Consider the following 27,831-nt stretch of genomic DNA (forward strand, 5'->3'; position numbering starts at 1 on the left):
CCCTAGGGGAACAAATGTAATGCTGCTAACGCAGCCAGGCCTTGTTGATAGTAAAAACGTATCGCTTCGCCTTTTCATCACAATTTACCATCATCTTTGCATGATCACCGAGCACCAATCACGGAGCACAATATCTACTGGAAATCACACGAGAAGTAAGTAATTACAAGCCCTCTTCTAAGATCTAGTTTCCTCGTACTTTTGTTGTTCCTATACTTGCTTCGAGGGGGTTTTTCGAGAAATATGGTGACCACTTCTTTTTTTTTGCAAAAAAATGCAGTTCAGGTGGTATCATTGGTACATTGTTTTACATCTATTTTCAGTATCAATCGCGTTCTCCAATAGTGACATAGTCATTATAGTAGTTCTACCCGTGTCTCCGGCATTTCTCCTCTATTTCACGAACTTAAGACCTTTCGAGTCATTTTGCATGTTGACGAAGGCAAAGCCCGAATCAGCTCACACGAAAGCGGAAATCCAGTTGTTTAAGTATAAATCTTTTACTCGTTCAAACTTTTATTACAAGACAGGCTGATGTTTTAATGTTATTTTGTGCATACTCACTGCACTATGCTTTGGACAAGATCAGCTTATGAGTTCGAGATCTTGCTTGAGTGCAGTGGATGAGAGCGAAGCCAGAATGAGCTATCGCGCAAGTAAATCGAAAGTGAATAATCTAATTGTTTCAGTATGGAGCCACTGGTCGTCCAAATCTTGACAATATGACAGCCTCTGTAATTATTATTATTTTTTTTGTTCACAGCCACACATTGTGAGGCTACTCAAAACCGCTTTAACAAACTTGAAGGGATTCCGTGCTTCCGTTCGTCTGTACAGTAGTGTACTTGATCATAAATGACGTCACGAACTGTCACACACAGCTGCGCCTTCTGTGCCACTTTTTCGTTCTTACCATATTTTGACGTCATCTGTGATCAATACTATACAGATGCATAGAAACACTGAAACCATATAGTGAGTGGCATCGCAGTGTGTGGTTGTAAACAGTGTGGTGTTCAGTGCAGCCTTTCGTTGCTCTACTTTCCGTCCGCATTTTTCCTTTTTGCAGAGATAGATTAGCATAATGAGGAATAACTGTTGATGTAGATAATCTCACAGAAATCTAAATAATCAGTACTAACTCGAAAAGAGCATGCTTGTTGCAAGTGATAATTGTAATAGTTGTTATGTCTCATAGGGGCAAGTCTTAAAACATGGACAAAAGTGAGTGTAACCTTTCCACCCCTTCACATAGCAGCTTTAAATGGACATATCCCATGCTTGGAAATACTGATTGAAAACAGTGCAAATCTGGAGAAAAATGAAAACCAGTTTGGCACTGCTATGCATGTTGCCTGTCTGCAGGGTCATGTTGGATGTGTGAAAGTTTTGCTTCAGGCTGGGGCAAACCCTAATTCCATCAGAAGGCATCAAGTCCCCTTGCATGCCACTGCAATAAACAGAGACGAGGTCTGTACAGCTCTAATTCTTGAGTTCAGAGCTAATGCTTATCTAAGAGACCTAGAGAGCAAGAAACCTGTTAACTTAACAACCAATGAGGCATGCAAAGAGATGCTTTTTGAAGCTGGTAAGGATTTAAAACTAATTTTAACCCTTTATTCCCATGAGTAACCAGGACAGAAGTTCTTCTTACAATATTTATACAATATCAAAGAGGAAAATTGATGACAATGAAGAAAAATATCAATAAGAAGGTAATTAGTCTACCCAATACCAGATTCTCCAAACTAGAAGCATAAGAATTGTATGGCAGACAGTGAGGAGAATTGCTAATGAGATCTTGCTCGTGAAAGGGTTTAATAGTTGATACTTGTATTTATAAACTAAGTGAACTGTAAGTAAAAGAATCAATGCAGATTAAAGGAAATGTTCCTTTAGTTTAAGAAATAAATTCAAAAGAGCTGTGTTGAATCACACAAAAACACATAATTTTGTGATACAACAGGACCAAATGAATGGGCGCATCCTACTGTGATATTTTTCCATATGTTTATGAACTCTATTTTAATTTTGTTCCCAAAAAATCCCCCCCGACTTCTTCCGACAGTGCTGCTCAAGAGTTGAAAAGGTGTTTTTTGGTAGCTTATTTTCCAAGTTCTAAGAGGGAAGGATCAGTGAAAGGATCATAAAAACCTGAATCACTATAACTATTCCATGGACCACTTCGTTATAAAGCAGTGATGTCTGAATTTTTCATGAGCAATGCCACTCATTAGTTAAAAAGGCATAGCTTGTTTTTTAAGTTTTAGGAGGCAAGGATCAGGGAAAGGATTACTTAAACCACTATAACTATTGCACGGACCAGCACTTTATACAGTAGTTATGCCTGAACTGCCTCAAGCAATGCATCCCATAGGTTTAAAAGCCTTTTGATAGCTTGTCCTCTAATTTTTTTGGAAGGCAAGGATCAGTTAAACTTTGTTAAAAAGCATTGGAGTTGTTTCGTTGAATTAAAATTGATTGGTTGGGAAACAAAAAAGAAGGAGATTATTTGTCAAAAAAATAGTTTTAATCAAGTCTATGGGAAGACATATGCCATTAAAGACATTAAATTTTAAGGGCATTCAATACTTAAGCAACTAAATGTGAAAGTGATCTCGAACAAGGTTGCAATGAAGAAACAGCCCTGAAAATATCCTGGAATCATAAATAAAATGCTAGGAAATGGAAAATATACAGAAGTAATCCTAAGATGAGAAGGAACGAAATTAATTAAGATTAATTTGTTGTGAGACAGGCATGTATGAAAATAGATATAACCAGTCATAGGAAGCCACTGGAGGATTTACAATACATAATATTTTCCCTGCCCATTTCTTATCATCCTTTTTCAATTCAACCCCTTACACCCAAACATCAGTATGCATATCCTCCATAATGTTCTCTATACATTTCCTACGGTGCTGACTAAAAGAATTTGCTTAACAATAAAGATAATTCCTTCATTCTTGTGACCGTTGTGTGATTTAGGGGTGAGATATTGTGAAGAGACATTAGATGCTAGTCACCCCCAGATATCAAAGGATTTAAAGTATTTTTTGCTAGTATAACTGGAGAAAATTCACTTCAATAAATTTTAAATTTATACTAGCTTCATCAATGATAGAATAGTTTACTACCTGAACATTCGCTATTTTTCCAATACTTTGCTAATGCTATGTGTATCTTATTACAAGCATTAAAATACATGTTGTAGCTTACTAATTTTGTAGATTATATAATTTTTGTATCAGTTTTAAGCAAATTAGTAAGTGCAACTATGCTGTTAAAACGTAGAGGTGACTGTGTGTAGCTTTTATTTAATTGGGTACCTAGTGTAAATTCGATGGTTCAATAAAGCAAGTTTAACTGATGTGGACAACCGTTTTTTTCTTTTTTTTTATTTTCATGTTAAGGCCTTTTCGTAGACACAAGGGTTTCTACTTGGCTATTTTGTGCGCTTTTTTGTGCGCTCTATGTAATATACATGTTTTATTTGTCGTTGTTAACTATATCAAAGCAGAAAGTGCCTTACACAGCGGGACTACGTAAAAGCTATACAACGAGCAGTTCCTCCTTTCTGGTGAAGTCCGATTCGGGTGGCTATCGTTTTGGGGGCTGAATCTTTTTTCTCGTGCACCGGACTTCGTCGAAAAAGAGGAACTACCCGTAATCCACGTGAAAGTTACACGATTACCTCAACTGTTGAGACGTCACAACATGTACCGTGTTTCAAATCTTTTAAACGCACGTAAACATCGGCGAAGGATGCCTAAAGTGCACGTAAGTGTACAAGAGTCGCCGAGGAAGAATGAACGTGGAAAGACCCAACGGAGGCGAGAGTTAGTCTCTTAGTTTGCAACTTTCGTTATGATTTAAATTTCAATGGCCATAGAAGGTGGATTTACCGTGTCGCGTTAGTTTTTCGTACGTACAACGTACGCACGTAAACGCCTTGGAAAAAACTTGAAATGGAAATATGACAACGTCTTGTCAACGGTTGCGTTTATGCACGTAAACGTTCAGTTCAAAGTACGTATTTTTTTTGTTTCAGGACGAAAACACGACAATGGAAATCTAGCTTAAAGACAGCAAGAGTAGGGAATTGCGACAACTTTCACCATCGCTAAACCCGGGAGAAGGAGAACCTTTTTCTATGCCTGTGCCGGCACGAAATACATGAAGTGGTATTGATATAAGAACATCTGAACAGAAATTGCTGGTTAAGAAACGCTGCGACATAGACATACATATAACTTGACCGAAAGGGTGGATATTACATTCTTTTAAATTTCAGAAGTTCATTTTAAAAACAATTTGATGGTAGTAAGTTCATTTAAAAACAAAAAAATGTCGCATAAGGTTTCTCGAATTTCAAGTGCTACCTTTACAAAATTTAATACAGTTACATAAGGTCGCAAAATATGAAAAGAAAACTAATACTGTCCTCTCTGCGAACACGTAAAAAGGGGTCACCGCAGGAAAATGCCTGGTGACTCGTATTTTTCAATTCTTACACCAAATTTAATCAAGAACAAGAATTTGACAAATTCTAGTTCTAGAGAAGAAGGAAATTGGCTGAAGCTATTTATAAGACGAAGAATTTCTCATCCCAAAGATTTTATTTAAACGTGAACTGAAACAAAACACAATACGAGACGAACAACTGTAAACGACGTGTCAAAAACCTCACAGAAAAACTTTTTTACAGCACTTATATATACACAAAATTTTCGTATGTACTATGTAAGAAAGTCGTATGGCTTTGAAACCAAATTTTCATTAAAGTTTATGGCTCATTATGTGGATAAACTAAATTTTTCCTAAATCACATACCTACGATTATCACTTAAATTTCCAAAGCATTACTTATCAATTTGATCACTAACATTACAAATGCAATATATTATTGCGTGTTATCATAAAATATTTTTCTTTTTAGAATATATTCGCCAGATATTTTGTAGGATATTACTGCTTGAAACGACAAGGAAAATCGGTCGCCAAGCGCTAATATGCATCAAATTTTTTTTACCAAAGAGATTTACTCCACGTTATCGAGGTGCAATGGTTGGCTAGAAGATATGCGTGCATTCTGACTTGACCAATCAGAATATAGCGCTGTTTCCAGAGCCAATCAGGTGCTGTGCAAGCTAAGACTCACCAATTACCCGTGATTTTTTCGCGCTTAGACCCATCGCTGTTTTTCATAGAAAAGGCGACGATCGGCTCTATTGTTAGTTGAGAGGAAATTGCTCTAGTTTTTTTAGTATAAATTACAAGACATAAACAATATTATGGTACAGCTCGCTATAAAGTAGAGGAAATATTTTGTTACCGAAACCTGTCGGTGTGTCTGAAGAATCAAGACTATTCTACCCGCGAAAGCAACGACTGTTGTGTTTGTTCGTTGTTGTTGTTTTTTTTTTTCACAATCCGCTTTTCTTCGCAAAAATTGAACAAGAAAAAAAGCAGGCAACTTTAGCATGGTAAATGCGACCTCATAATTTAAATCACTCCAAAATGGAGAAAATTCGACCCATCTCACTTCCTTGTGAAACTTAATGGGAAAATTAATAAACCTCTTTGATGTTGTAAATGTCCTAACTAGGATTCAGTTCTGTCAACGCATCTCAGACCGAAATTATAATGGCATCAAACGACGATGGAACCAGCGCTGGTGATAATTTGGACACTCATTGCCCCCACATAAACAATTTCCAACTGCTGTACAATCCTTGTGTAATATCCACGGTATTCATTCTTAACTAGCCGACCTCAGCGCGAACGGACTGTCCAGAATTTGAGGTGTTGCGTGACGTGAAACCCTGCGTAACATCAGAGATAAGTCTTATAGTTCTCCGGACAGGGTATCACGCTTCGAATAGCGTTCAACCATTGTTTTTTCTCCTGTTCTGTGGGAGCTTGTAACGTGTGTGATTGACCATTTTCTGCATCTGTACTTGATACTCGGAAAACGTGTTTGGCTGTTGAAAAAAAATTCAACCATTAATGGTGTGCGGGAAAAGTTTGTGAAAAGGGCACTAAGCAGATTTTTATGGCCCATGGAAGATGGCTTTCATAGACAGTTGATTGCAAAATTATTTATTTAGAGATACGAAAACAGAGCCTCTTTCCATCTAAATAACAAGACAGTCACGGAAGAATTTTAGCTGCGACAAACGCTGAAGTCTTAATCACTTGAAGGTTAGTGAACACATTTAGAGTGGCGTCTATCGCATTTTCTCGCTAGAATCTGTACTTTCAATGCAAAACAAAGAAAACGCTATCTCTTACCTGTACCAAGTCTTGAGATCGCAGTCTTGAAGGAACCACCCATTCTGACGTCACCATCTGAGAGATCTTCGACCAACAGATTCTCGACTGGGATTGGCTGACAAAAGCATTGGGAAAAAGTCAATAACTGAGGTGTACTGGAATGATTTGTTCTCTCTCACGCTCAGAATTGGCCCAGATACTACAGTCTGCTTGTTTAAACAAAGTTTAGCCAGTGTGTAACAACACCCCGTCCTAAGCAATCCCTGTTAAACAATCCCCAATCTAGCTGAACCTTTAATCGGAACATTTGTTTTTGTAAACAGCGTCAAGAGGGCCCAAAGTTAACAGTGGAAGGAAATTTATTTAATTAAATCAATCCTCTTATAGAGAAAGCCTGAGGTTCACTGATTGCGTAGAACCTTAGTTGGTAAATAACCGGCCCTATAAGTTCAAACGCGAACCACGAACTGGAGGCTTTTCAGGCAAAATTTCTGTGAGACCTTTGTAAACTACAGTTTTTACGAAGTCCCATTTTACAGCTGCGAAACCTTATGTGGTAGGAACTTCATAAAACAAAGAAAAAGAAAGAATTCGCCATTTCCATTTCCAATAAGAGAGAATCTCAGACCCACAACAACAAACTAACCTGTGTGAATACTTGATAGCTGGCCCGGTCCTGTCTTGTAGCCGGACGAGTAAGCAGAAAGACTGTCTCCGACAAAAACACATGTAGCTTCTAAATAGAAAGAAGTAGAGACGAATGAATAAAGGGATAAGTTTCTAGAGAAACTCTGACGTTGCGTCGATCGGGGGTTCTAATCAAAACACCTGTTCTTCTTACCGTTCCATGTTTATTTCGTAGTGTGCCGTTACATAAAAGCTTCTTGGACTTGAATACATGAGGGCACATCTAAAGCAAACAATAACAACAATAATTTACCAGAAAAAAAATTATACATACTGGATAATGGCCAAGGAATTATTTCGACGACCCATACCTCTTAAGGGGATAAGACCGTGAAAAGCGCTCCTTAGTTCAAAAATCAGTGTAGCGCACCACCATATGTTTTCCCGAATGTTTCGGGTACCTAGCACTGGATGTATGCCTTTCCGCGTTCTGCAATTCTTGCATGTTTCCCGCGCTTGGCACTGGTTACAGACTTAAACGCTCTTAGCAACCTTTTCTTGCAACATGCGCTTGCGCGCTTCTAATATTATACTTTGCGCTTGGTGTTGATTACGTGCTTTCTCGCGCTTACCGCTAGGTACCAGCTTTCGTCCTTGATGCTAGTTACATAGTTACATGATTTCCCGCTTTTTCCGCTGACCATATTTCCCGCGCCTTTTAATAATTAAAGATTTCCCAGATATTAGAGTTTCCGAAAAACGCAACTGAACATTACCTGTCTGTCATCCAAGAAAACTATTCTACTAAGTACATCTTGACACTGCAACACAAAGACATCCTGGTTAAAAAACTGAAGACAGACTGGCAGAAAAAACTTACGTACACGGACTGAAAGGACGATAAAAAAAAATAATAAAACGGCCGTGAACCAAACTACCTTTGCTTCGCCTGTTTTTCTGTCCACTTCTTCTATAATGTCTTGTAAACGGCAAATCTGCAACAGACAAAAGCTTAACTTAAGCTCCTTCATTGATCTTCTTATATCACATATTTCCTAAAATCAAGGTTTCTACAGATTCGTTCCAATCCTAGTTTTACTGCACGAACATACTCAAGAACAAACTGGACGCTTTTAAACCTTGGTTGAGGAGCTTTACCCTCCCCTCCCCGGGTAAATTCCCCAATCTAAACAATACTCACAGCTCGTTCTAGTTTTCGCCAGTCGGAGTGCTCTTTCGGCGTCTGAAATATGAGCAACAGGATATAAGCAGTCCATTACAATAAAAATCCTTAGCTCTTATTCACAATTTAACCGAAATAAAAATATCTTAAGTGGCTTCACTCTCGCCAACCCAAATCCGGTGCCACCGTTCGGATCTCAGACATCTTTCTGAGTCACAAATTTTCGCTACAAAATTATCTCCTACTCTACGTGTCTGCTACCAAAGCGGGGACGTGTTATGCTGACAGGCCGGAAGTTACAGCCCATTGAGGGATAACATTAGGAACTAATGAAGACAGCAATAAAACATGAGCCCCAAACCACAGGGAGGGAGGGAGGTCCCCTGACGGTTCAAATCCCAAGGGAAAGCTACTGGAAAGAAATTCCGCCCACTTAATGAAAGTGTTACTCACGTATTTCTGTATGCTGCGCAGCATCAGCGGATATTTTACCAGGCGACTCCTGGGCGAATCTGCCGAGGAAGATAAACAACTAGTTAATGATGCAATCTTAAGCGCGTTTATCGCCCAGATTACTCGATAATTGGTTTTCAATTGACTGCACGAGAGCGTTTAAGATATCGAGATATTCTCAACGTTTCAAAACCACGCACACGTGATGTAGTTATCACACATCAACATTTTTTGGAGAACAAAGTAAAGGCGATGAAAGTATAAAAAATGACCTTAGGGGTAACTTTTCTGGACTTAAAATTCCTGCATTTTTTTTCTTTTTTTTTCACAATGACAGTCCTGTTCACCTTTCTATCTACTTAATTTCGTAAAGAATAAAAGAAGTTTAAAAAACCACTTTAACTCGTTGCCCTAAGAAAGTTTATTCAACACCACACAGTGTTCACTTATTTGTTCTTTTTTAAAAACTTCTTGGCTACTGATTGCATCCACGTTTATGAGACCGCATTAGAAGTTTATTCAAGAGTATTCTTTTTGTCGTTTTACTTTTTTCCTTGTCCTTATTGCGTGAGAAACTGATATTAACCCTTCCCTTGCTAAACCAAGAGATAAGCGAAGAGGAAATCGTATTCGGCGCCAACAAAAATAACAAAAACACGCTTTGTGTGCGGTCAGTCAAATACGCGCGCTTGGTTAAGATTCAGTCAAATTCTCAATCCACACAACGAAACAATTTACCATTCTGATTTCTAAACATTTATGTGGATGCCACCTCGGATAATTCATCAGTATCTATAGACAGCTTTTCCTAATTAATAAGATTTTTAACGGTCTGCCTGCGTCAAAACTGTTGCAAGCGGAATGAAGAAATGGAAAGTTGGCCTTCTTAAAGATTGTTGTCAGCTCTTTGTACTGGAATAAGTTACTTATCGGGAAACACCTCAGTGGCGCTTTCTCTCATCTCTGACTTAACAAACTTAAGCTACAAAAAAAACTTAAAACACCCTGAAAATACAATGCTACTTCTGTTAAAACAATGGTTATATTAACAAGACTTGAGCTGAAATGAAAGGTACTTAAACACCGGAAATTCCTTCCAAGTAATTGGAAAAGAAGCTTATGTGATGCGATGCGATGCGATGTAACTTACCTAAAAAGCTCCAAAGATCTAATTTCCGACTGAATGGCGAGTCACGGCATCTCTGTAAGAATTAAAAGAAAATGAGTGGATTTGTGGTTACAAAATATAAAACACACACGCGTGTGTATTCTTAAGTGTCATTTCCGCGGGATCATTTACGAGCGAGCGTTTAAGTATAGCAGTCGTTTGTTGCAGCCAGAAAAAATATTTAAACTGGGAAGGACACCCCAAAATATTAGTTTTAAATGGAGAAACGCCAAATTGGAAAGGAAGCACAAAAAAAGAAGGAGGAAGGTAAAGAATGAAAAGATTACAATGGACTGCAAGAAAAACAGCACAAACATTTGTGAAACTCATTTCAGAGTGGACCGCGAGAGATGGAGTGGCTGAGAGTGCCACAAGTTTGTTTTTCTGTTTCTTTTTTTTCTTTAGGTCTGCACTTCTATGATCAAACACAATACCCTGAGAGAAGAAAGGATTGGTCGATGTTTTTCTTTGGTATATTTTTAGTTTCGTTCTATTTCTGGTTTTGTAGCATCATTTTACACGGCGGTTTTTGTTATCCGGAAATGTTTGCACAGAAATAGCGATCTGCCCTTTGGAAGAGTCCAGAAAGCTCATGAGCCAGTGCTAAGCAGAACGCAGATACGAAAACAAGAGGGTTGACAACTCTCAGTAAGGTGTTCGCAAAAATCAATCACTTCTGTAAAAATAAAGGGAACAACAAAACACACGCAAGGGCAGAAAAAAAATCATGCAGAAAACTTCTTAAAAAGCACTCTGAGAAAGTGAAACTACTATAAAATTAAACAAAATTCCAAAATTCGAAAGACCCCCAAAATATTCCAAAGGAAAATCTTAAATTGACGAAGTTAAGCTAACGAAACAAATTAGCAACATTTTTGTAAATCTCCGGGAGTCCATAGGAAAACCCTTTAAAGTGCACAATTTTGAACCGTGTTCATTGACTCTCGAACACTCACAGGCGATTGAAATGTAACTTCTTCCCCACAATAGTTATAAATCGTTCAAAAAAACGTGATGAGAATTGTGTTCTATCGATAACCAGCAAATATATTTAAGTTGGTGAGGAGAGTTATTCGGATCAGGAGAGTTAGTGTGTTAAATCACCCGCCCATCTTCCGCTCATAATGTCATAACTTCGCTCCGAGAAAAAAGGAAAACCATAACCAAAGATAAGAGCAGAAACAAAACACGGGTAGGTGAAAAAACTGTAATGACGCGCAAACCGCGATTCTAATAATCAGCACTCGTTCTTTTTCCGTTGCACCAGTTCCGTTGATTAAGGGCGTTTATTGGGAAAAGCTACGCAAACCACGCTTTCCGGGAGGTTTTTCGCTGAACTTAAAGTAATAGCACAGTTGACCTAGGAGACGGTACTTGCAAGGTGTGGTTGACGGAAGGAATTCCATGCCCTTCTACGCAGATGTTATAAAAAGAGAGTAAAACGACGAAAAAAGCCAGCCCCATCCCACTCACCCCACAAGGAATCTATCCCCAGGCCTTAGGATTTTGTGGCCCATTGCTTTACCACAGAGTTAGGGAGAACGTATTGCTAAGCTAGGTTATTCAGTAGGTTCATTTCTAAGAAACGTCCTGTCTACAGCCAGGAATCGCGATTTACCTGCAAAAAGTCGGCGACGCTTCCACCTTGACGAAGTTTTTCGTCGAGAATAGTTTTTGCTTCGAATTGGTTTGCACAATATCGTGCGTAACATCTTAAACCTGGAAACTAAAGTAAAAAGGAACTCATTGCCAATACTTCGTTAAGAATTGTGGGTTCTAGAAGGTCTGTTTGTATTTAAAGATCTTTCCGTTTGTACAACTGTCGTAAAAGCAAAAGCAAGGCAATCACAACAGCCAATCAGATCAAAAGAAAATGTCACGAGGAGCCAACGAGATCTCAAAATGAAACGATACAAAACCACCAGAAGCGCGGGAAAACGTGGGTGACCAAGACGCAATTGGTCTTAGACTTAAATCTGATTGGTGGGGGAAAAGAAGCGCGTTTTCTGGAGCGTAGTAAATATTTATATGAGCGACTGCCTTGAGCAAAAACACATAACCACAGAATTCCTCCAAATGAAATTTGGTGAATGTTTTTCACCAGATTGAAAACAGCGTTGTTCTGTGTTCTAAGCAGGTCTAATAGCAGAAATATGCAATAAACACAATCATGAAACAATTCCACACACACATACCCAGTTTAACATGATGTCTCCTATACTGTCCGTTGTACCATCGCTTGATCTTGCATTTTTTAACTTCGCGTGAAGATCTAAAGCAAGAAAATACGACAAAGTTTACCTCTCAAACTATTAATTTTCAAGAGTATTTTACGTAGCCTTTTCAATCAAGTACTTTCTTGAAATAGCAACACATTATCGAGCAGAAAAATGATGGGAAAAAACAAAATTCAACCTCAGGGGTTTTGTTTGAGTCAATACCAAATTCTCAGAGCTAACAGTATATGATACGTATGGCAAACAGTAGGGAGAATTGATGGCAAGGATCATAAAAGCACCCAAGTAAAACACTCCTCTTGAACCCCTTAACTCCTAAGAGTGTTCAGCAACTAATTTCTCCTTACAATATCACCCCTAAATAAAGGAAATTATCACCAACTCAAGAAGTTCTTGAATGTTGAACAAATTCTCCTAGAAAGCACCTTAGGAAATGTGTAGAGAACAGTCGGGTGAATGTGTATGCTGATATTAGGGTGTAAAAGGTTATGGGGTTCATACCTTGATGGAGAGCTAATAAAACTTCTAAACAGCCAAAGATCTTCATAAATTCATATTCATTCATTAGTTTTAGTTTGTACATTGGTGCATAATAAACCTGTAAGAAAAAAATAAACTTACAGTTAGCAGGTAAAAAACGAAAATTGTCATACAAATGAAGTAAACCATAAATTCATCAATAGATTCCTTGTGAGAGAAAGACTGGGTACTTCACTTTGGCAATTTCAACTTTTGGGCAAAGCCAGGAGAGAATTTAAAAAACCCACAGACAGAAAAATATCAAAATGCTGATAACACAAAGATGTGCCCACAGAAAAATTCAGACAACCTTTTATATAGTGTTGTAGTGTAACAGATTCCTAAAATTTATTTTGTAAAAAGACAGCCACCTTCTTTTCATTTTACAGACACTAGGTCATGTATCATATAAATTGTGGAGAGGCTAAACACTAGGAGGCTATACTCTGGGCCAAGCAATCCAAGTTAGGGGACTGTTTGTTCTCACTGATTGTTTTTTTTTAAGGCTGCACATTCTAGAAAGTCTCTGTTATCACCCAGAACTACACAGGGAATATTCATGGCCAATTAAAAAAAAAGAACTCTAAGAAATAAGACAGGGTAGTTAATTAATGCTGTCATGTGCCAATTAGTTTCCCTAAGCACCTTAAAAAACTGATTGTCATTTAATGTCATGGCAACAAGGATAAAATCTAGTTTGACACAATATTTAGGATTATGACCTGCTCACAATGATTAAGTAAAAAATAAAATGGATAGTAATGTAAAACAGGAGCTTAATATACATATACATGAAATATGGTGGATAACAAATCGCAACAACAGTTAGCAACTCTTCAAAAAAATAAAAATCTTCTTCTTTCAAGTGATAGTCACTTTCAAAGGGAAGTCACTCAAGGTGATTCAACAATAGCACATGAATAGGCTTTAATAAGCAGTGTGGCCCCTAATCAGTTCTTCTCTCAAAGCTTTGCTGACCGTACTAAAGTGCTTATAAGAGCCTGTTCACCCCATGAGTGACCAAGACAGAATTTCCTCCTACAGTATCAAAACAATATCAAGCAAACAAGTGATGAGAATAAAGACAAATGTCAATCAAGGGGATCCAATATCAAATTCTTCAAATTAACTTCATAAGAATTGAAAGCAGGTAGTAAGGAGAATTACCACTAAGATCGGGGAGTGTAAGGGTTCACAGACTAGTTGAGCAGCAGAGTTTAAACTGAGGAAAGACAGCCACTTCACATCAAACAAGATAAGAATTCCAAGATACACAATTTAAATCTCTAATAATATCTTGAGATGTCTCTTACCTCCTTTATCATTTTCAAATCAGCCACAACATTTTCTTCTCCCGTGCAAACCTCATAAATAGCCTGTCATCAGAAAAAATTCACTTCTTGAAATTTCAAACCAGGATAATGACTTCCTCAAAATGAAATCTGGGCCATGAAAATTTTCAAACAATCAAGTAAAGAAAAACTCTTTTCTTGCGGCTCAACATTTTGATGTCAGTTTGGTAATACCATTTTTGAGAGCATGATGACTTTAATAAATTAAATTCTGGTCTAGCATGAGTATAAAAAGTGTCTCTTATATGGTGTCATGAAAACTCAAAAGCGTTATGTTTTCCGTTTTTTTCAGTTTGGCCTTAAAAATTTGCATCCAAGTGCTTGATCAGAAAGAAGGGAAACTTTTAGCAAGATCTTTTGAAAAAATAATGTTGTTACTCATTTTGTCATGAGCTACAGAGAAAGAAAATATTTGAGTACACAGCAAGAATTGGACCCCAGGGCTTCCAATTTTGCTGCACAATTCTCTACCACTGAGCTATGGAAAACTTTGTTTATAAGGGTAAATACATTTTGTACAGCTTACATAAAAATTTCAGAAGACAGAAATTGGCTAACTGCTTGTCTGAAACTTGCTGAACTCACCTCTTGCCGTTTTATTTCAGTCTGTGAAAGAGTAGTACTAATTCCATTGCTAGAAACTGTCTCACTCCAAGACTAATATAGGAAGACAACAACAAATCAATAAATCTTAAACCTCTAAACTCTAAAACTGAGAAATTTATCAAATAAAGCACACCTTAAAAAACTTAGTTTAAGAAAACAAAATTTCTTTCAATGTTCGGTTTGGGTGATTATAAAAAATATTCCTTTAAGTTTTTCTCACTGAAAATGTAAATAGCTATTTGTTCATATTCAACTAAATGATAAGTACTCTATTTGTCAATGTACACCTCTTCACTTTTAATATGGCGAGTGTTCATCACAGCATGAATGGACAGTTCGGCTTAGAGTTCACCACTGCCACTTACAAATCCTTAAGTTTGTTTCCCTGAAGTTCAAAGTTTAACACCAAAAGCTCTCTTAAAAAGCCCGCTAAATCAAATTTCCTGGAGCTTGTTGGATTCTTTTAAATCTTGTTATCTGCTATGTTTACTTTGCAAAATTAGCTTGTGGTTATTCTAATTGGAGTGTCCTATATAAAACAGAAGGAGTGAAAAAATACTCTCGCTTCTTTTAAAATTTTTAACATTTTCATTAACATCCATGAGAATAGGAAATAGGATGAACAAGACAAAAGGTAACTTGAAAAATTGCGTTATTTCAAAGAAGCAATAGTCAGGCAAAAATAGTAACTTAATAATTTGGGCATTAAATCTTTTTAATCAGTATGTCTAATCAGTCAAATGCAGAAAATAATGCATTGAACAATGTGGCCGTTAACATTGTTTCTAACTAAAGCTACCTACAGCATTTATAAATGCAGTTAACACGATTATCTGCATTGGATCAGAGAGAGAGTAAATTGAATTTTCGTGTCAAAGTGTGGGCTTTCAACGCGAAAAAACAAATTGGTAGGCTTTAAAGGTCAAAGAATTTCTCATTGACAATTCATATTGTGATGACCTTGTGAGAAAGTAACAATTAAGGCATTGTAATGTGCATGAGCCATTGTAGAAGAAATTTTCACTGCTTCAAGTGCAGAATGAGTTATTTCAAATCTCTGTAAGGAAACATGATACTTAAATGATAGCATTAAATTTACAGTCAGGGTCCCAAAAATACTCTAGTACTGTTGCATGACATCAGCTTTCTAAATGAAATTATCAAGATGTTTTTAATCCCTTAGGAATTAAAGCACACTGTTATAAATAAAAGAATTATTTACTCCTCTTTTATGAGCCCAATCTGGTTAAATTCTGTCTTTTGTCCTTGGAATATGGAAAATTTGCAAATCTACATTTTCCTTTTGGCCCTGTTAACATACAACTTAGCAAATGCCCAGGAATGAAAGAAGGTGATGATTCAAGGTGAATAATTGCGATATACGAAACTACACATGACATGTTACAACATGCAGATAAATTGAATGACAAAGACCATACCTTGCTTGGCCGATGCTTTGTTGGAGTAGGGAGAAGCCTATACCTTTTGGCAAAGTCAGAATCTTTGACTGTTAGACTGGATCGTAAACTTACTGATCGCTGAAAAGCAAAAAAACCTCTGGGTATTAAAATCTTGAAGCAGTTAACAACAGGAGAGGCTGATAACCCTGTTAATTAACTAATGAGAGACAAAGACCTGACATCTTCATGAAAGTGTACGATTCTAAAAGCAGACACTGATATCGGAAAACATTGTAATTCAATTCCCTAAGAAAGAAGCATAAGTTTATGCTATTTTTGCTGAACCAGTACATTAGATTTCTTGAAGTTAAAAGCATCAGTTAAGTCTCTCCAGAGAAAACAGTTACCTTTCTTCAAAGAAGCAAATTATATTTCACAAAATTTTAAAATTTATAGTTGATTGATGGCAATTGAGCCAAAAAGGTTTAACATGTTTGGTTTAGATTAGAACCAGTAACATAAATATAAATACATGCCTTTACTGACAGAAAAATAAAATAACAGCACGATCACACATTAAATTTATTTTTTGAATTTCATTTGGCATGTGAACAAACCTGTACTAAGATTCCTTTCTTGGCTACATCAGGTGATGCATCAGCTGACACAGTCATACTGGAAACAGGGCAAATCTTCTTTGTTGTAGGTTCCTGTGAGAGAGACAGTAAATGTTATTGATCAGTACATTGTTTTTGTTCCAAAAATAAATGATACAATAGACATTTGATGAAAATGTAAAATATACTACTCGTAAAATCTTTAGACACCTGGTGAATCACAGCTCTGGTGGGTGAAGGAGCCGGCTCAAAGAACTGAGCGGCAGTGGAAATACTGTGGCGGCGAAGAAGCGGTTTGATCATGCTCTAAGTTGAGATGGTTTCTCCTTGAGAATTATTCAGGCAGAGGCAAAATTTTAAACAGACCAGATGTCAGTTGCGTTGAACTCAAATAAAAACCACACTCAATAACAACTGTCGCCTGAAGTGTGACATTCAAGGTATTGAAAAATCCACTCTTTAGAAAGGCAAATGTTTGTACGTGTATATCATACTTGCTTGGATTAGATCCAAATCATAAATGATGCTTGGGCCATTTCACATTGATCTCATTTGTGTGAATGAAATATGATCACAGGAATTCCACACAGACAAAGGCCTCATTTCAGTGTTAAATTTAGATCCGGCAGACATTAATGAAACATGATACAGCAAGCTAAGTAGAACAAATAGCTGAGACACCTTTGAAATGCAAGAGCTTTTTAAGAGTTAATTCCTTCCTTTATGAATTCACCACAAGCAAGGAAAACCACAGGAAAATCTTTCTCCCACATGTTTTAGGTAAATCCTGGTCAAGCATTTCTTAATGTGTTGCATAACTAATTCTGGTAAATGCTGTATTGTGAGTTGCGTAGGAGTGTATATGATGAACACACCTTTCTCTCAAATTTTGTGGAACACTATTAAATAAGATCACATCCAATATTCACAATTTGCTGTGAAACAAGGCCTTTGTTATTTTGAAGAAGCGTGATCACTGAGTTCAGATAAGTTATGGTAAAGACAGAGTGTTCTGCCATCAATGTCAGCTATTGTATAAAACTGAGGGGGCTTTTTAAAGATCATCTTTCGCATTATTATAAGCCATTCGGTGATAAAGCATGAATCATAAATCACTACTGACATAATACAATGTTAGTCAAAAAGTTCAGTATTATGCTTGACAAGCACTGCGAAATAATCCACATTTAAAAGAAATTAATGTGCAATATTAGAAGGACTAAGTATTTGATTCACAGTACATCAAGGTAATTTAAAAATTTGGGGTAAAAAGCAGTGAATGTTGTTTTTTCTGTAATTGTTAATGATGCCCCAGACTTAGTTGCATAAATCTTTTTTCTTTCCATTGTCTAATACTGCTGGTTATTCTTCTTCATCCAGAAGTTTAACAGTCTACATTCTCAAGTATTTTAGAATTTTTTTCCACTTGAAACTAAAACATGTGCCCAGTTTCTGACAGGTGATAAACTCAAGCAGCCATATTCTTAAGATCTTATTAAGGGCACTGCCATTTTAAATTGTAGTAAGCGTGATCTTTATTAACTGAATTGAACAACAAAGCCATCAATCACAATTATGATTTGTGTCACTTAGCATATGCTTTTAAATATTTATGCTGATCCACGATAAAAGAAACTTGCATTCATTCAAAATTATATCAGCCTCAAAAAAGGCCATTTACAAGATGAAAACACTTTTTCATTGCTGATAAAAGCATCTGTTATTAATTCTGGTCTGGTTTGAGAGTTTGATCCAATTAACTCCTTCTCAAGTAAATCCATAATCTTCAATTACCCCAAATTGCAGTTTCAAAAATTGCAATGCTAAGTTATCAAACCTAGATAGAATTACCATACAGCTTATTTTCATTCCACAGCTGTTAAAAAAAATTTTCCTATATATCACATCATAATGAATAAAAGTAATAATAATTGTGTGCTGTTTGTAAAAATTAAAACTTGGAACACATTCAAGATATTCATTTACAGACCTTAATCTCCATATTTGTCGCACTGTCTTGCTGATCACTGCGTTTCCTTTTCCTTAATTGTTTCTGGTGAAACAAAAATAGACCCCAACACATTAATCCTTTCACTCCCAAGATCTGTTTGTTAATTCTCTCCTCTAGCTGCTACACATTTCCTTGTAAATTAGTTACGAGAGTTTGGTGTTAGATCAAGATGACAACTTAACCTGATAGGTCTGAGTATTTTCACTACCTTTCTGCTGGATAGATATTATGGGGAGACGTTATATGTTAATCACTTCTGGAAGTATAAGGGTTAAAGACACATATTTGCAAAGTAACCTCTCTTATAATAAGTGTCCTTACATTCTGTTAGCTTTTAAAACTACTAATGCTCCACACTGACACCAATTTGGTCACTATAACAACATGTGAGGAATTTTGAAGGTTAGTCTCCACGTTGATACCATGTGTTTGACACTTAATATGTAGCAAGCTTTAATATGCTCATGCATAATTTAGTGTTTAGGGCATCAAATTGAAGTTAGATAAACAATTAAATCCATAAATATCATTAACACTCCCTCATTTTCTTTTTACACAACATTGTCTGTTTCCCCTCACTTAATTTGAAGCTTAGGCACCCATTTGGCACCATGTTTTTGACACTTATGTTGAAAGCTTTAATCACTAATATGCTCCCAACTTAATGTTTATGTTATTAAGTCGAAGTGAGATAAATAACTCCATTAATATTACCAACGCTCTGGACATCACTTTTGTTTTTGTACAAATTTGCCTCGTTCTTAGTATTATCTCTTGAATTATCAAGCGAAAATCCAAAAATGATTGTCAGCCAGGTTCTTTTGTTTGGCCACTAAGCTTTAACTTCTGACAGTTTGTTGAAAATTTTTCACTCTATATAAGAGGAGGAGGCTTAGTCAAAAAACCCAGACAGAATTCCAAGCAGGTATAACTCCCAGGTAAGGTTTGGGGTAAAGCAAATTATCCATGTCCATAAATTCTTACTCTGCAGAGTTATTTTACTTCATAACACAAAAAACATTTTCTTTTTCATCCCAATTGTATAAAATGCCCACCAACTTTAGAAAATTAACATTAAGGAATAGAAATATAACAGCTTGTTGCATGGTTAAAACACATCACCAACTTGGCAACTTTTGTGGAAAAATGATGCAATTTTCCCCACTCACCATGGTAACTAACAAAAGTAGCAGCTCAAGAGTGATGTAAACAATCCATAATCACAAATGATGGCAGGGATTATCATAATGAGAGAAAACAGAGAATAACAACCAAAAGGATAGAATATACATTCCAACCTTGATATCTTTATGTCAAGATTCTTTATGTTTAAGTGGCTGCCACGTTTCTGAAATAGATTTAGAAAAACAAACCCTCATTTAATTAAAAAAATTGAGGGCACCTATAAAGTTAACATAAAATTTAAGATCAAGGTCTGACTAATTATCAAAGGCTTAGAGCTTCAATAATAAAGATTAACTAAAAACTTGAGGCCAAAAATTCATTATCTTTCTTATGTGTGATGAGCTGACCTGGTTAAATGTAGCAGTATGCTTGACCCTGGCTGGTAATACACACCCACCCCTCAGACTGGATCTGTTTTGTAATCTCCAAATGATGCAATTAGTTTGAAAATGTTCAAATCAGGGCTCAACAACTAATTTGAACACTTTCAGAATCAATACTTGTACTGTAACATTATTTGAAATTACAAAACGGAATGGATTCAATTTCAAACACCAGTAATGAACTTGCATGACCAGCCACAATTATTAGTAATGATATAATTAAAGCAGTTTTATATATCAAAAAGTATTACCTTGAAAGATCTCAAAGATCTGCAAAGAATGTCGTCTTTCTTTCTTACACTTGAATCTAGAGCTTCACTTTTATCCAAATTCAGTGTTCTTGACATCTGTGCCTGCCATGATAAGAAAAAAGATATTTTGAAAACTGCATGAAAATCAAAAAGGAGTTTATAGACCCATGAGCTGATTGCTGCTTCCAATTTAACTCACAGACAAACCAATAGACACTGCCTTTGATATAAGTCCACCAAATCAGAAGAATACTGACATATTATTGGAGGATAAGGTGAATATATAATATTATAAGATATATGAATTAAAGAAAAACGGATGGTACCCAGAGTTTTTGCTAAGCGCTGCATGTTAACAAAATTTGCAGCATGAATAAGCAGTGATCACCACAATGGAATTTTGGCCAGTGATCACTCAGTAAAGCACAATGGACACTTCTCAGATTAAGCACAATCGTTGGATATCAAATTGAGCAGCCTCACTTGGAATTCCAGTCAGCAACCTTATTCCTCAGTTACAGTCCTAGGTACCTCCTGGTAATCTACTGTTAGTATCTTTGGAAATTGTTGTCAATAAAGCAAGAAACTTAAAACTTTAAACATGTCTCTGTTTCATGTAATGAAACAAACACTGCCCTTAAATAAATGTTCCAAATGATAAATTAAATTATTAAGCTATACTCTATACAGACACTCTGAAAACTGGCTTTTTATTTCCAAAGAGAACATTCCTACTGACCCCATTTTGTATAAGTTGTGATTATGTACATGTATACAACAATGAAATCTTCAGAAAAATTATGTCTCTTGTTAGTTACACAAGAATTTTAAGAATTGTTACATGAATTCTGTAAGTCTAGAATCAAAAGCAGCATACAGTGTATTAAAACACCTCAAAATAACTTGACCACAATTAACCTCTATTTCAAAACAATATCAAATCTATTAGGTCTATTTATTCTTCATAACAAAACTGTTTATAAATAGCATAAGGGATGACCTTGCAAAGATTTTGTTAAAGGTTGATAAAACAGAGAATATCTTAACTTTCCTGACTTGTTAGCTGAAAATATCTTCAAGCATTTTTAAGGTGTCAACATCGGTTTCAAATAACAAAACTCTTGCTTACGTTTAGTTGAAGATACAACAGTATTTTTGTGTTGCTGATGGGTTTGTTATCGTCATCTTGACAGCATGTAAATGTGCTTCAGTTTTCATAAATTTGAAAACAGAATTTAGTTTCCTCTCAAAAGAGCTTAATATGTAGTTATACACAACAAGAATACTAACATACCTTCCATAATGAAAAACATTACGCATTGGATGAGAACAGAAATCTATTGTAAAGTTTCTTTTTACTGCGCAACTATTTCCTGAAGTGTCACCCAACTGCTAGTTTTCCCAACGTAACAAATTAGTCCCGCATTGCGCAGGATAGATTTTCCTGTTTTGAAAACTAACATTAGACTTAAGTAAAGTTTCCTGTTTAATGTTGATAAAACAGAGAATATCTTAACTCTCCTGACTTGTTAACTTAAAATATCTTCAAGCATTTTTAAAGTGTCAACATCAATTTCAAATAACAAAACTCTTGCTCACGTTTAGTTAAAGATACAACTATTTTGATGTTGCTGATGGGTTTGTTATCGTCATCTTGACAGCATGTAATGTGCTAAAGTTTTCATAAATATGAAACAGAATTTAGTTTCCTGTCAAAAGATCCTAATATGCAGTTATGCACAACACTACTACTAACATACCTTCCATAATGGAAAACATTAATGAAGCACTGGATGAGAATAGTAATTGCAAAGTTTCTTTTCACTGTGGAACTATTTCCTGGAGAGTCACCTTACTGCTAATTTTCCCAACGTAACAAATAAGTCCTGCATTGCTCAGAACGTATCTTCCTGTTTTGAAAACTAACATTAGACGTAAGTAGAGTTTCCTGTTTGCAGATTACATAAGCAAACTGGTAAAAACCAGCTGTCACTCAGACTAGATTACAACAATACAAAAGTGTTCATGTATTTGCAACACAATTCAAAAAACTGTCTCTTCAGGATGAAAGACAACAATTGAATTTATACAATGGCTATCACCTGTATAAATTATCGGTAACACTTAATTGACAAACAGTATCAAACAAAGATTAGCACAAGATAGCAAATAATACATGATTGTAATAACAGGATATCTAATACACTAACACAATCATTTCTATATTTTTTAATTATGTTAAAACTTTTGTTCACATATTTTAATTAATATACTATTTGAAACAAATTTATAAACTTAAAAATATTGTTCTAGTAAGGAAATCAGCTTGGAAGGTCATGACATGGAAATCAAATCAACATATTTCCTAGACCACATTTATTCGAAATATGTCGGGGGCCAATATCTGCACACCTAATTTTAATTTTACATAAAAAGCATGTAGAGATTCAGCACAAAAAATGCTTTCTCATAACTTCATCAAAATTTCTTATTTTCCTAAATTTAAATCAGGTTAAAGTGAATTTAATCTCCAAAAAAGCATAATATTAATCAGATTTCTTAATTTAGTTTTAGTTTAATTGACACCATTCATTCTGACTTACAATTTGTTTTTGACTACCATCATAAATACCATGTGAAAAAAATTTATAAGAAAGTCATTTTCTGTTAATTTAATACTCATGTAAAATCCTTGTTCCAGTTGTCTACCAAGGCTTAACTGAATCCTTTCATAACTGGAAAATGTAAAATAAATTTTTTACCACCAACTCAATGAAAGTAGCTATCTCCCTTGGAACACTCAATGTGTCATCATTGTTAAATTTTTTTCATTGGTTTAAAATTTTCAAACCAGTTTGATTAGATTCTCCCTTTATTTGGATTTAAAGAATTTCTCTTTGCCAAAATTAAATTAATAATAAAATTAAATTGACAGGAAATCATGAACATGTGACAGGTCTGGTATGTTGTTTTTTCCCTCTGTTTTGGTTTTTTTAGGCAGAATGAAATTGTATTATTTGATAAATTCAATCACTCTTTGCCTAATCCAAAAGTTTGATTTTAGGGAACATTGTAAGACAAATCTTACCTAACAATGGAAATTAAGCCAAGGAAAGCTCAGAAAGAGATATCTTTCCAAAGTTCATCCATAGCAACCACCAAAATGACTAAATTATGTAATAAAGGCTTTAAAAGCTTCCATTGATGAAGATACAAGCAGTGTGAGGGAGGTATAAGATGACAGCATCTCAACTTTGAATGTCACACAAAACTGCAACTACAGAATTAAGACTGAGTGCAATTTTTACGACCCAATTCAGTATATCTGAATATACACCCCACATCATTATAAATCCAGCATCCTTCACTCACTTTCCCTAAAATTCTTGAGTATATCATTTGACTGAAATTGCAATGGAAAATATTCTTATTTAGCTATTTCTCTTATCCCTTGAATTCCCATGAGTGACCAAGACAGAATTTCTCCCTACAATACCAATACACTACCAAGTAAACAAGTGATAAGAACAGAGAAAAATATCAGTCAGGGGATTATAGGTTGATCCAATACCAAATTCTCAAAACTAACATTCCAAGAACTGTTTGGCAGACAGTAAGGAGAATTACTAATGAGATATTGGGAGTTAAAGGGTCAATAATATTATTGACAGAGAGAAGATAGTTAAAAAGGACCAGAAGAAACTTGAAACATCCAAACTAGCAAAATCAGGAATGATAACTGTACTATGAGATCAATGTCAGTATCCAGGAAATTGTGCACCTACCCCTCCCCCCCAACCCAACATTGACCCTGCCTTGATACTTACTGATTATTATTGGTGGGGGGGGGGGGGTGGGTGCATAGTTTTTTTGATACTGAAATTGGTCAGTGCTATTTGTATGAATTAAAAATTTTAATTAGACATTTTTTCTTAATCATTTAACTCCCAGAAGTGATAAACATGTAACTTCTCTCTAAGTATCTATACATTATTCAATAAACAGGTAATGAGAATACACAAACTTATCAGGTAGAAGTTGTTATCCTGGTCCAACACTAAATTCTGACAACTAACTTACAAGGAAATGTGTAGCAGCTTGAGGAGAGAATTAACAATCTGATCTTGAGATTTGAAAGGTTAAAGAATCAGGAATCAAACTTAACTAGCAATCCATAGTGATATGGTCCGTTTTAATGATTTCTTCAGTACATCATTTTCAACAGCAAAGTAACTTTAGGTCAAAATATTAACAGTGAAATAATAAAAACAAATTTTTCCCTGATTTGTTTAAAACATGTTACTACTGTGATATTTGGTCACTTCAGAATTCTCAAATGAAGATTTCGTGTTGATTTCCACATCAAAAACAAAATTTTACACATCAAATTCTCACACATTTCTGCTGAAAGTATCACTGCATATTAGCCAGGTATTCTGATTCCAACACTCCTTCTGACTACTCAAGAGACCGTGCCACAGAGAAAAGGGTATGTCTCAAAATCAATCTCACAAATATTAAAAGAACTAACCCACTCATGGTAAAATATGAAATAAAAATTATATAGAGTAAAAAGTATTGATCATCACTAATTTCTAAGGCAACAACAAAACAAAACAAAAAATAGACACTTAAAAATTGATCAAATCGAATTACAAAACTAGGTACACAGAGACGAACAAAGGTGAATTCGTCACTTAAAATAATCACATCTTTAGCCTGTCATTTTGAATTTTTTTTTTAAAATTGAATGTTCACATAGTGATGTTATCATTTTTAATCACTTCCTCTAGGAAGAGATCTGGAAGTTACAAAGTGATTTTCAAACCTACACTCCATTCTGTCTTTGTCAACAACTATTTTCCTATTAACAGTTTGATTTCCTAGATCAAACAACTATGAATTATTTAGATCAACAGAGAACAGAGTGGTTTTGTTTTCAACTGAATATTCTGAGACTGAGTCCACTCAGGCCCAAAGGCATAAAAAATTATTGCCGAAGGATACCTTGACAAAACACATTACCAACTGAAAATACTGTTTTCCCTTCAGAAGAAATTACTATAAGCTGCTAATCATTTCAGAAACATGGAACTGAAGGCGAGTTTCTACCACCTGCTTTCTGAGAGTTTAGATTACATTTTCCTGTCGAATTGTGTCACTTTGTTAGACATATGGTTTCTTGGCTATAAATGTTTAATCGCAATATCAAAACGAAAAATATAATATAGCGCGTCAGGTACGAATATGTGAACGCAAAGTCATTCAAAGTAAAAAATTGAAACTGCGTTTGATGTCTTGCATAAACGTTATCCCCGCCTTTAAATAAATTACAAAGCCATTCTCTACATTAAGATTACTTCTGTTACACTTATCGAGCTCTAACAATTAAAATATGTGTTAGACAATTATTTTGAATGAGTTTTGGCTGCGATCAAATTGAAGAAGATAACTTACCTCAAATAATACGTGGATATTTACATCATTGACTTTGAGTGCTGCCTAGAGACTCTCTCAATGAAATTCAAATCGTTTACGAGAGAAAATTAAGCTACTCTAGCTTGTCTTAGTTGGTTTTACAACAAGATAACGCAACAAATAACAGTTAAAGCCGTTTACAAAAGCGATGTTAATTTTTTGGCAGAGGCGCAAAGGCTAAATAGTCCAATATCTTTTACCGATTGCAAATTATTCTTTATTGTTCAGTCACGGATGAGAAAATGTTTATGACACTATCACTTGTCGTTTCAAAGAATGTATTACATCGAATGAAAGCCGGGAATTAGTACTCATCATTCAAAGAATGAGTGATTCAAACACTCAAGCGAACGTAAAGGTAATTGACAAATAGTTCTTTCCGACGTCTAGAACGAAAAATTTCAGTTTCGCATGCCCCACGAGCGATCGATATCAAGGTGAAACGTAGAGAGGAATCAAACCGCATAAAATCATGAATAGTATCATTACAATCTAAGAGGAAACACTGATTACCATACCTTCAAACATCTCTTGTCTTGGCTAGTTCCCTTTTGTTTACCAATCGGCCCGGATCTGAGTTTTCTGAGACAAAGCCCGTGAGTGCATTAGTAAACAAAGCATGCAAATCTACAAATACACAGAGAGCTTCTATTCATTCAAAGCTGCGTCATTCAGCTTTGATTCAAACAGCTTACCTCGACATTCCCGTGTGACGCTAGAGAAATTTGAATATGAAAAGAAACTCTCGAAAAGGGAAAGCTCCTTTTTCTTTGGAGTTGAATGATCACGCGCTCTGTATTCGAATCCAAACCGAACGTCGCTCAAAGTCATTCTAAGCCAATCAGAGAACGTAATTGACTCTTGGGGACAAAAATGGTTTGTCCCCTTTCTCCTCTCTCCTTACATATCTTGTAACTAAAATTATATTTTATAAATAGATTTATTTGCTTTTCTTTCCTTTTTGCGCTAAAAATAATGCAACTTTGATGCAAACGGGCTCCAGTTATTTGACTTACAGTACTGTAGTAATAGAGAAAGATTTTTTTTCGTCTTGTCACGAGCGTGGGACAGACAGTAGTAAGTTGTAGCGGAAAGTTGGACACTTCAGGATTCTCTCAAGTGTACCTAGCTAAATAAGGGGCTCCTGACCTAGCCCATAAAAAAAGAGAATTTTGTCATTTATCAGACTGGATCAGCTACGTGAAATATTGCATCTGCTTTGGCCCCTTAAACCTACTTTAGCCAGGAGCCCAAGTGATGGGCTCCTGCTTTAGCCCATTGTAATGTAGAAATGTTGAACTGGTTCAAACAATCAGTGTCAATGAAAAATATACAAAGAAACAGAGAACTCAATGCTTCGCCCGACAGTGAAGTATACGAAGGTACATATATTGTAAGATTCTAATAGTAACTACCACAATTGTAACCAAGAACCCTTACCCAGCTCTCAACTCAAACTCTGAACGAAAAACCCTACGCGGTCAGGAAATGTAGGCTGCGGAATGCGATACGCTGGATGCAGGATGCCATGTGCGTTATGCGGGATGCTGATGCGAGATGCGAGAAGCGCCAAAGATACTCAATTACTGGCTGGTGATGAAAAGGAAACAGACATCAGTTCGTGGTTTATATTGTGATCTTCTGCTGCATCATTCAACACAATCATACCGAACGCAATGGAATGAGTACGTACATGCACAGAAAATCTTAACAAATTCGCTAACGCACTTACCGTTTTTACAAACCAGTGAGAAATATGCCGAGTAGAAAGCTGGGTCAGACGACTTACAAATATCCTGCTAGGACGAAAGACGTCTCGATAATACAAAATCAGCTGCCTTAACTTATTTTTTAGCGAGTAGATTAGCGCCGGTTGAAGATTGAAAATTGCGCTAAGTCTTCAACTCTTCAAGCAATGCGGGAAGTCCGACTACAGGCTGCCTCAAGAAAATGAAAGAGGGCGAGACATTCAACTTCCTTTAAGGGCAGAAGTCGGAATTTTTGGAAACTTTCCAGAGATTTTCATAACTCGTTCAGGTAGGAGAACTGCCTCTAGAGATCTTTAGACTAGTAACGAAAGAA

The 27,831-nt window shown here is 35.9% G+C and overlaps 2 protein-coding genes and 1 long non-coding RNA gene across 10 annotated transcripts; 2 read left to right on the forward strand and 1 right to left on the reverse strand.

The window, feature by feature from the left end:
• The first annotated feature begins 4 nt into the window (after positions 1-4).
• Positions 5-3,377, forward strand: LOC113677884 (ankyrin repeat and SOCS box protein 9-like). Its single transcript, XM_089191037.1, has 2 exons — positions 5-155; positions 1,199-3,377. The coding sequence occupies exons 1-2, from the start codon at positions 20-22 to the stop codon at positions 1,630-1,632; spliced, it is 570 nt and encodes a 189-aa protein (XP_089047163.1). The 5' UTR covers positions 5-19; the 3' UTR covers positions 1,633-3,377.
• A 1,226-nt stretch (positions 3,378-4,603) lies between these two features.
• LOC113677872 (neuroepithelial cell-transforming gene 1 protein) lies at positions 4,604-27,704 on the reverse strand. Of its 8 annotated transcripts, XM_089191031.1 has the most exons (21): positions 27,482-27,704; positions 27,190-27,339; positions 26,268-26,331; positions 20,272-20,373; positions 18,432-18,494; positions 16,442-16,534; positions 15,864-15,962; positions 14,404-14,475; positions 13,780-13,842; positions 12,449-12,545; positions 11,906-11,982; positions 11,329-11,436; positions 9,693-9,744; positions 8,543-8,601; positions 8,108-8,149; positions 7,845-7,901; positions 7,683-7,727; positions 7,121-7,189; positions 6,926-7,015; positions 6,298-6,394; positions 4,604-5,987 (listed from the first exon to the last, which is right to left on the reverse strand). In XM_089191031.1, exons 4-21 carry the CDS (start codon positions 20,365-20,367, stop codon positions 5,839-5,841), a joined length of 1,428 nt encoding a protein of 475 aa, XP_089047157.1. In that variant the 5' UTR covers positions 20,368-20,373; positions 26,268-26,331; positions 27,190-27,339; positions 27,482-27,704; the 3' UTR covers positions 4,604-5,838. The 8 variants fall into 8 exon arrangements, with proteins under 8 accessions (XP_089047157.1, XP_027050521.2, XP_089047159.1 ...); XM_027194720.2 differs by lacking the exons at positions 27,190-27,339; positions 27,482-27,704 and adding an exon at positions 26,445-26,578; XM_089191033.1 differs by lacking the exons at positions 26,268-26,331; positions 27,190-27,339; positions 27,482-27,704 and adding an exon at positions 25,729-25,867.
• On the forward strand, positions 17,090-20,772 carry LOC149034958 (uncharacterized). Its single transcript, XR_016182137.1, has 3 exons — positions 17,090-17,221; positions 20,473-20,546; positions 20,640-20,772. It is a non-coding gene; the product is annotated as an uncharacterized LOC149034958 (long non-coding RNA).
• Positions 27,705-27,831: the final 127 nt, after the last annotated feature.

This window comes from Pocillopora damicornis, chromosome 13 (assembly GCF_964200805.1).
Source record: "Pocillopora damicornis chromosome 13, jaPocDami1.2, whole genome shotgun sequence".
Classification (NCBI taxonomy): Eukaryota; Metazoa; Cnidaria; class Anthozoa; order Scleractinia; family Pocilloporidae; genus Pocillopora; species Pocillopora damicornis.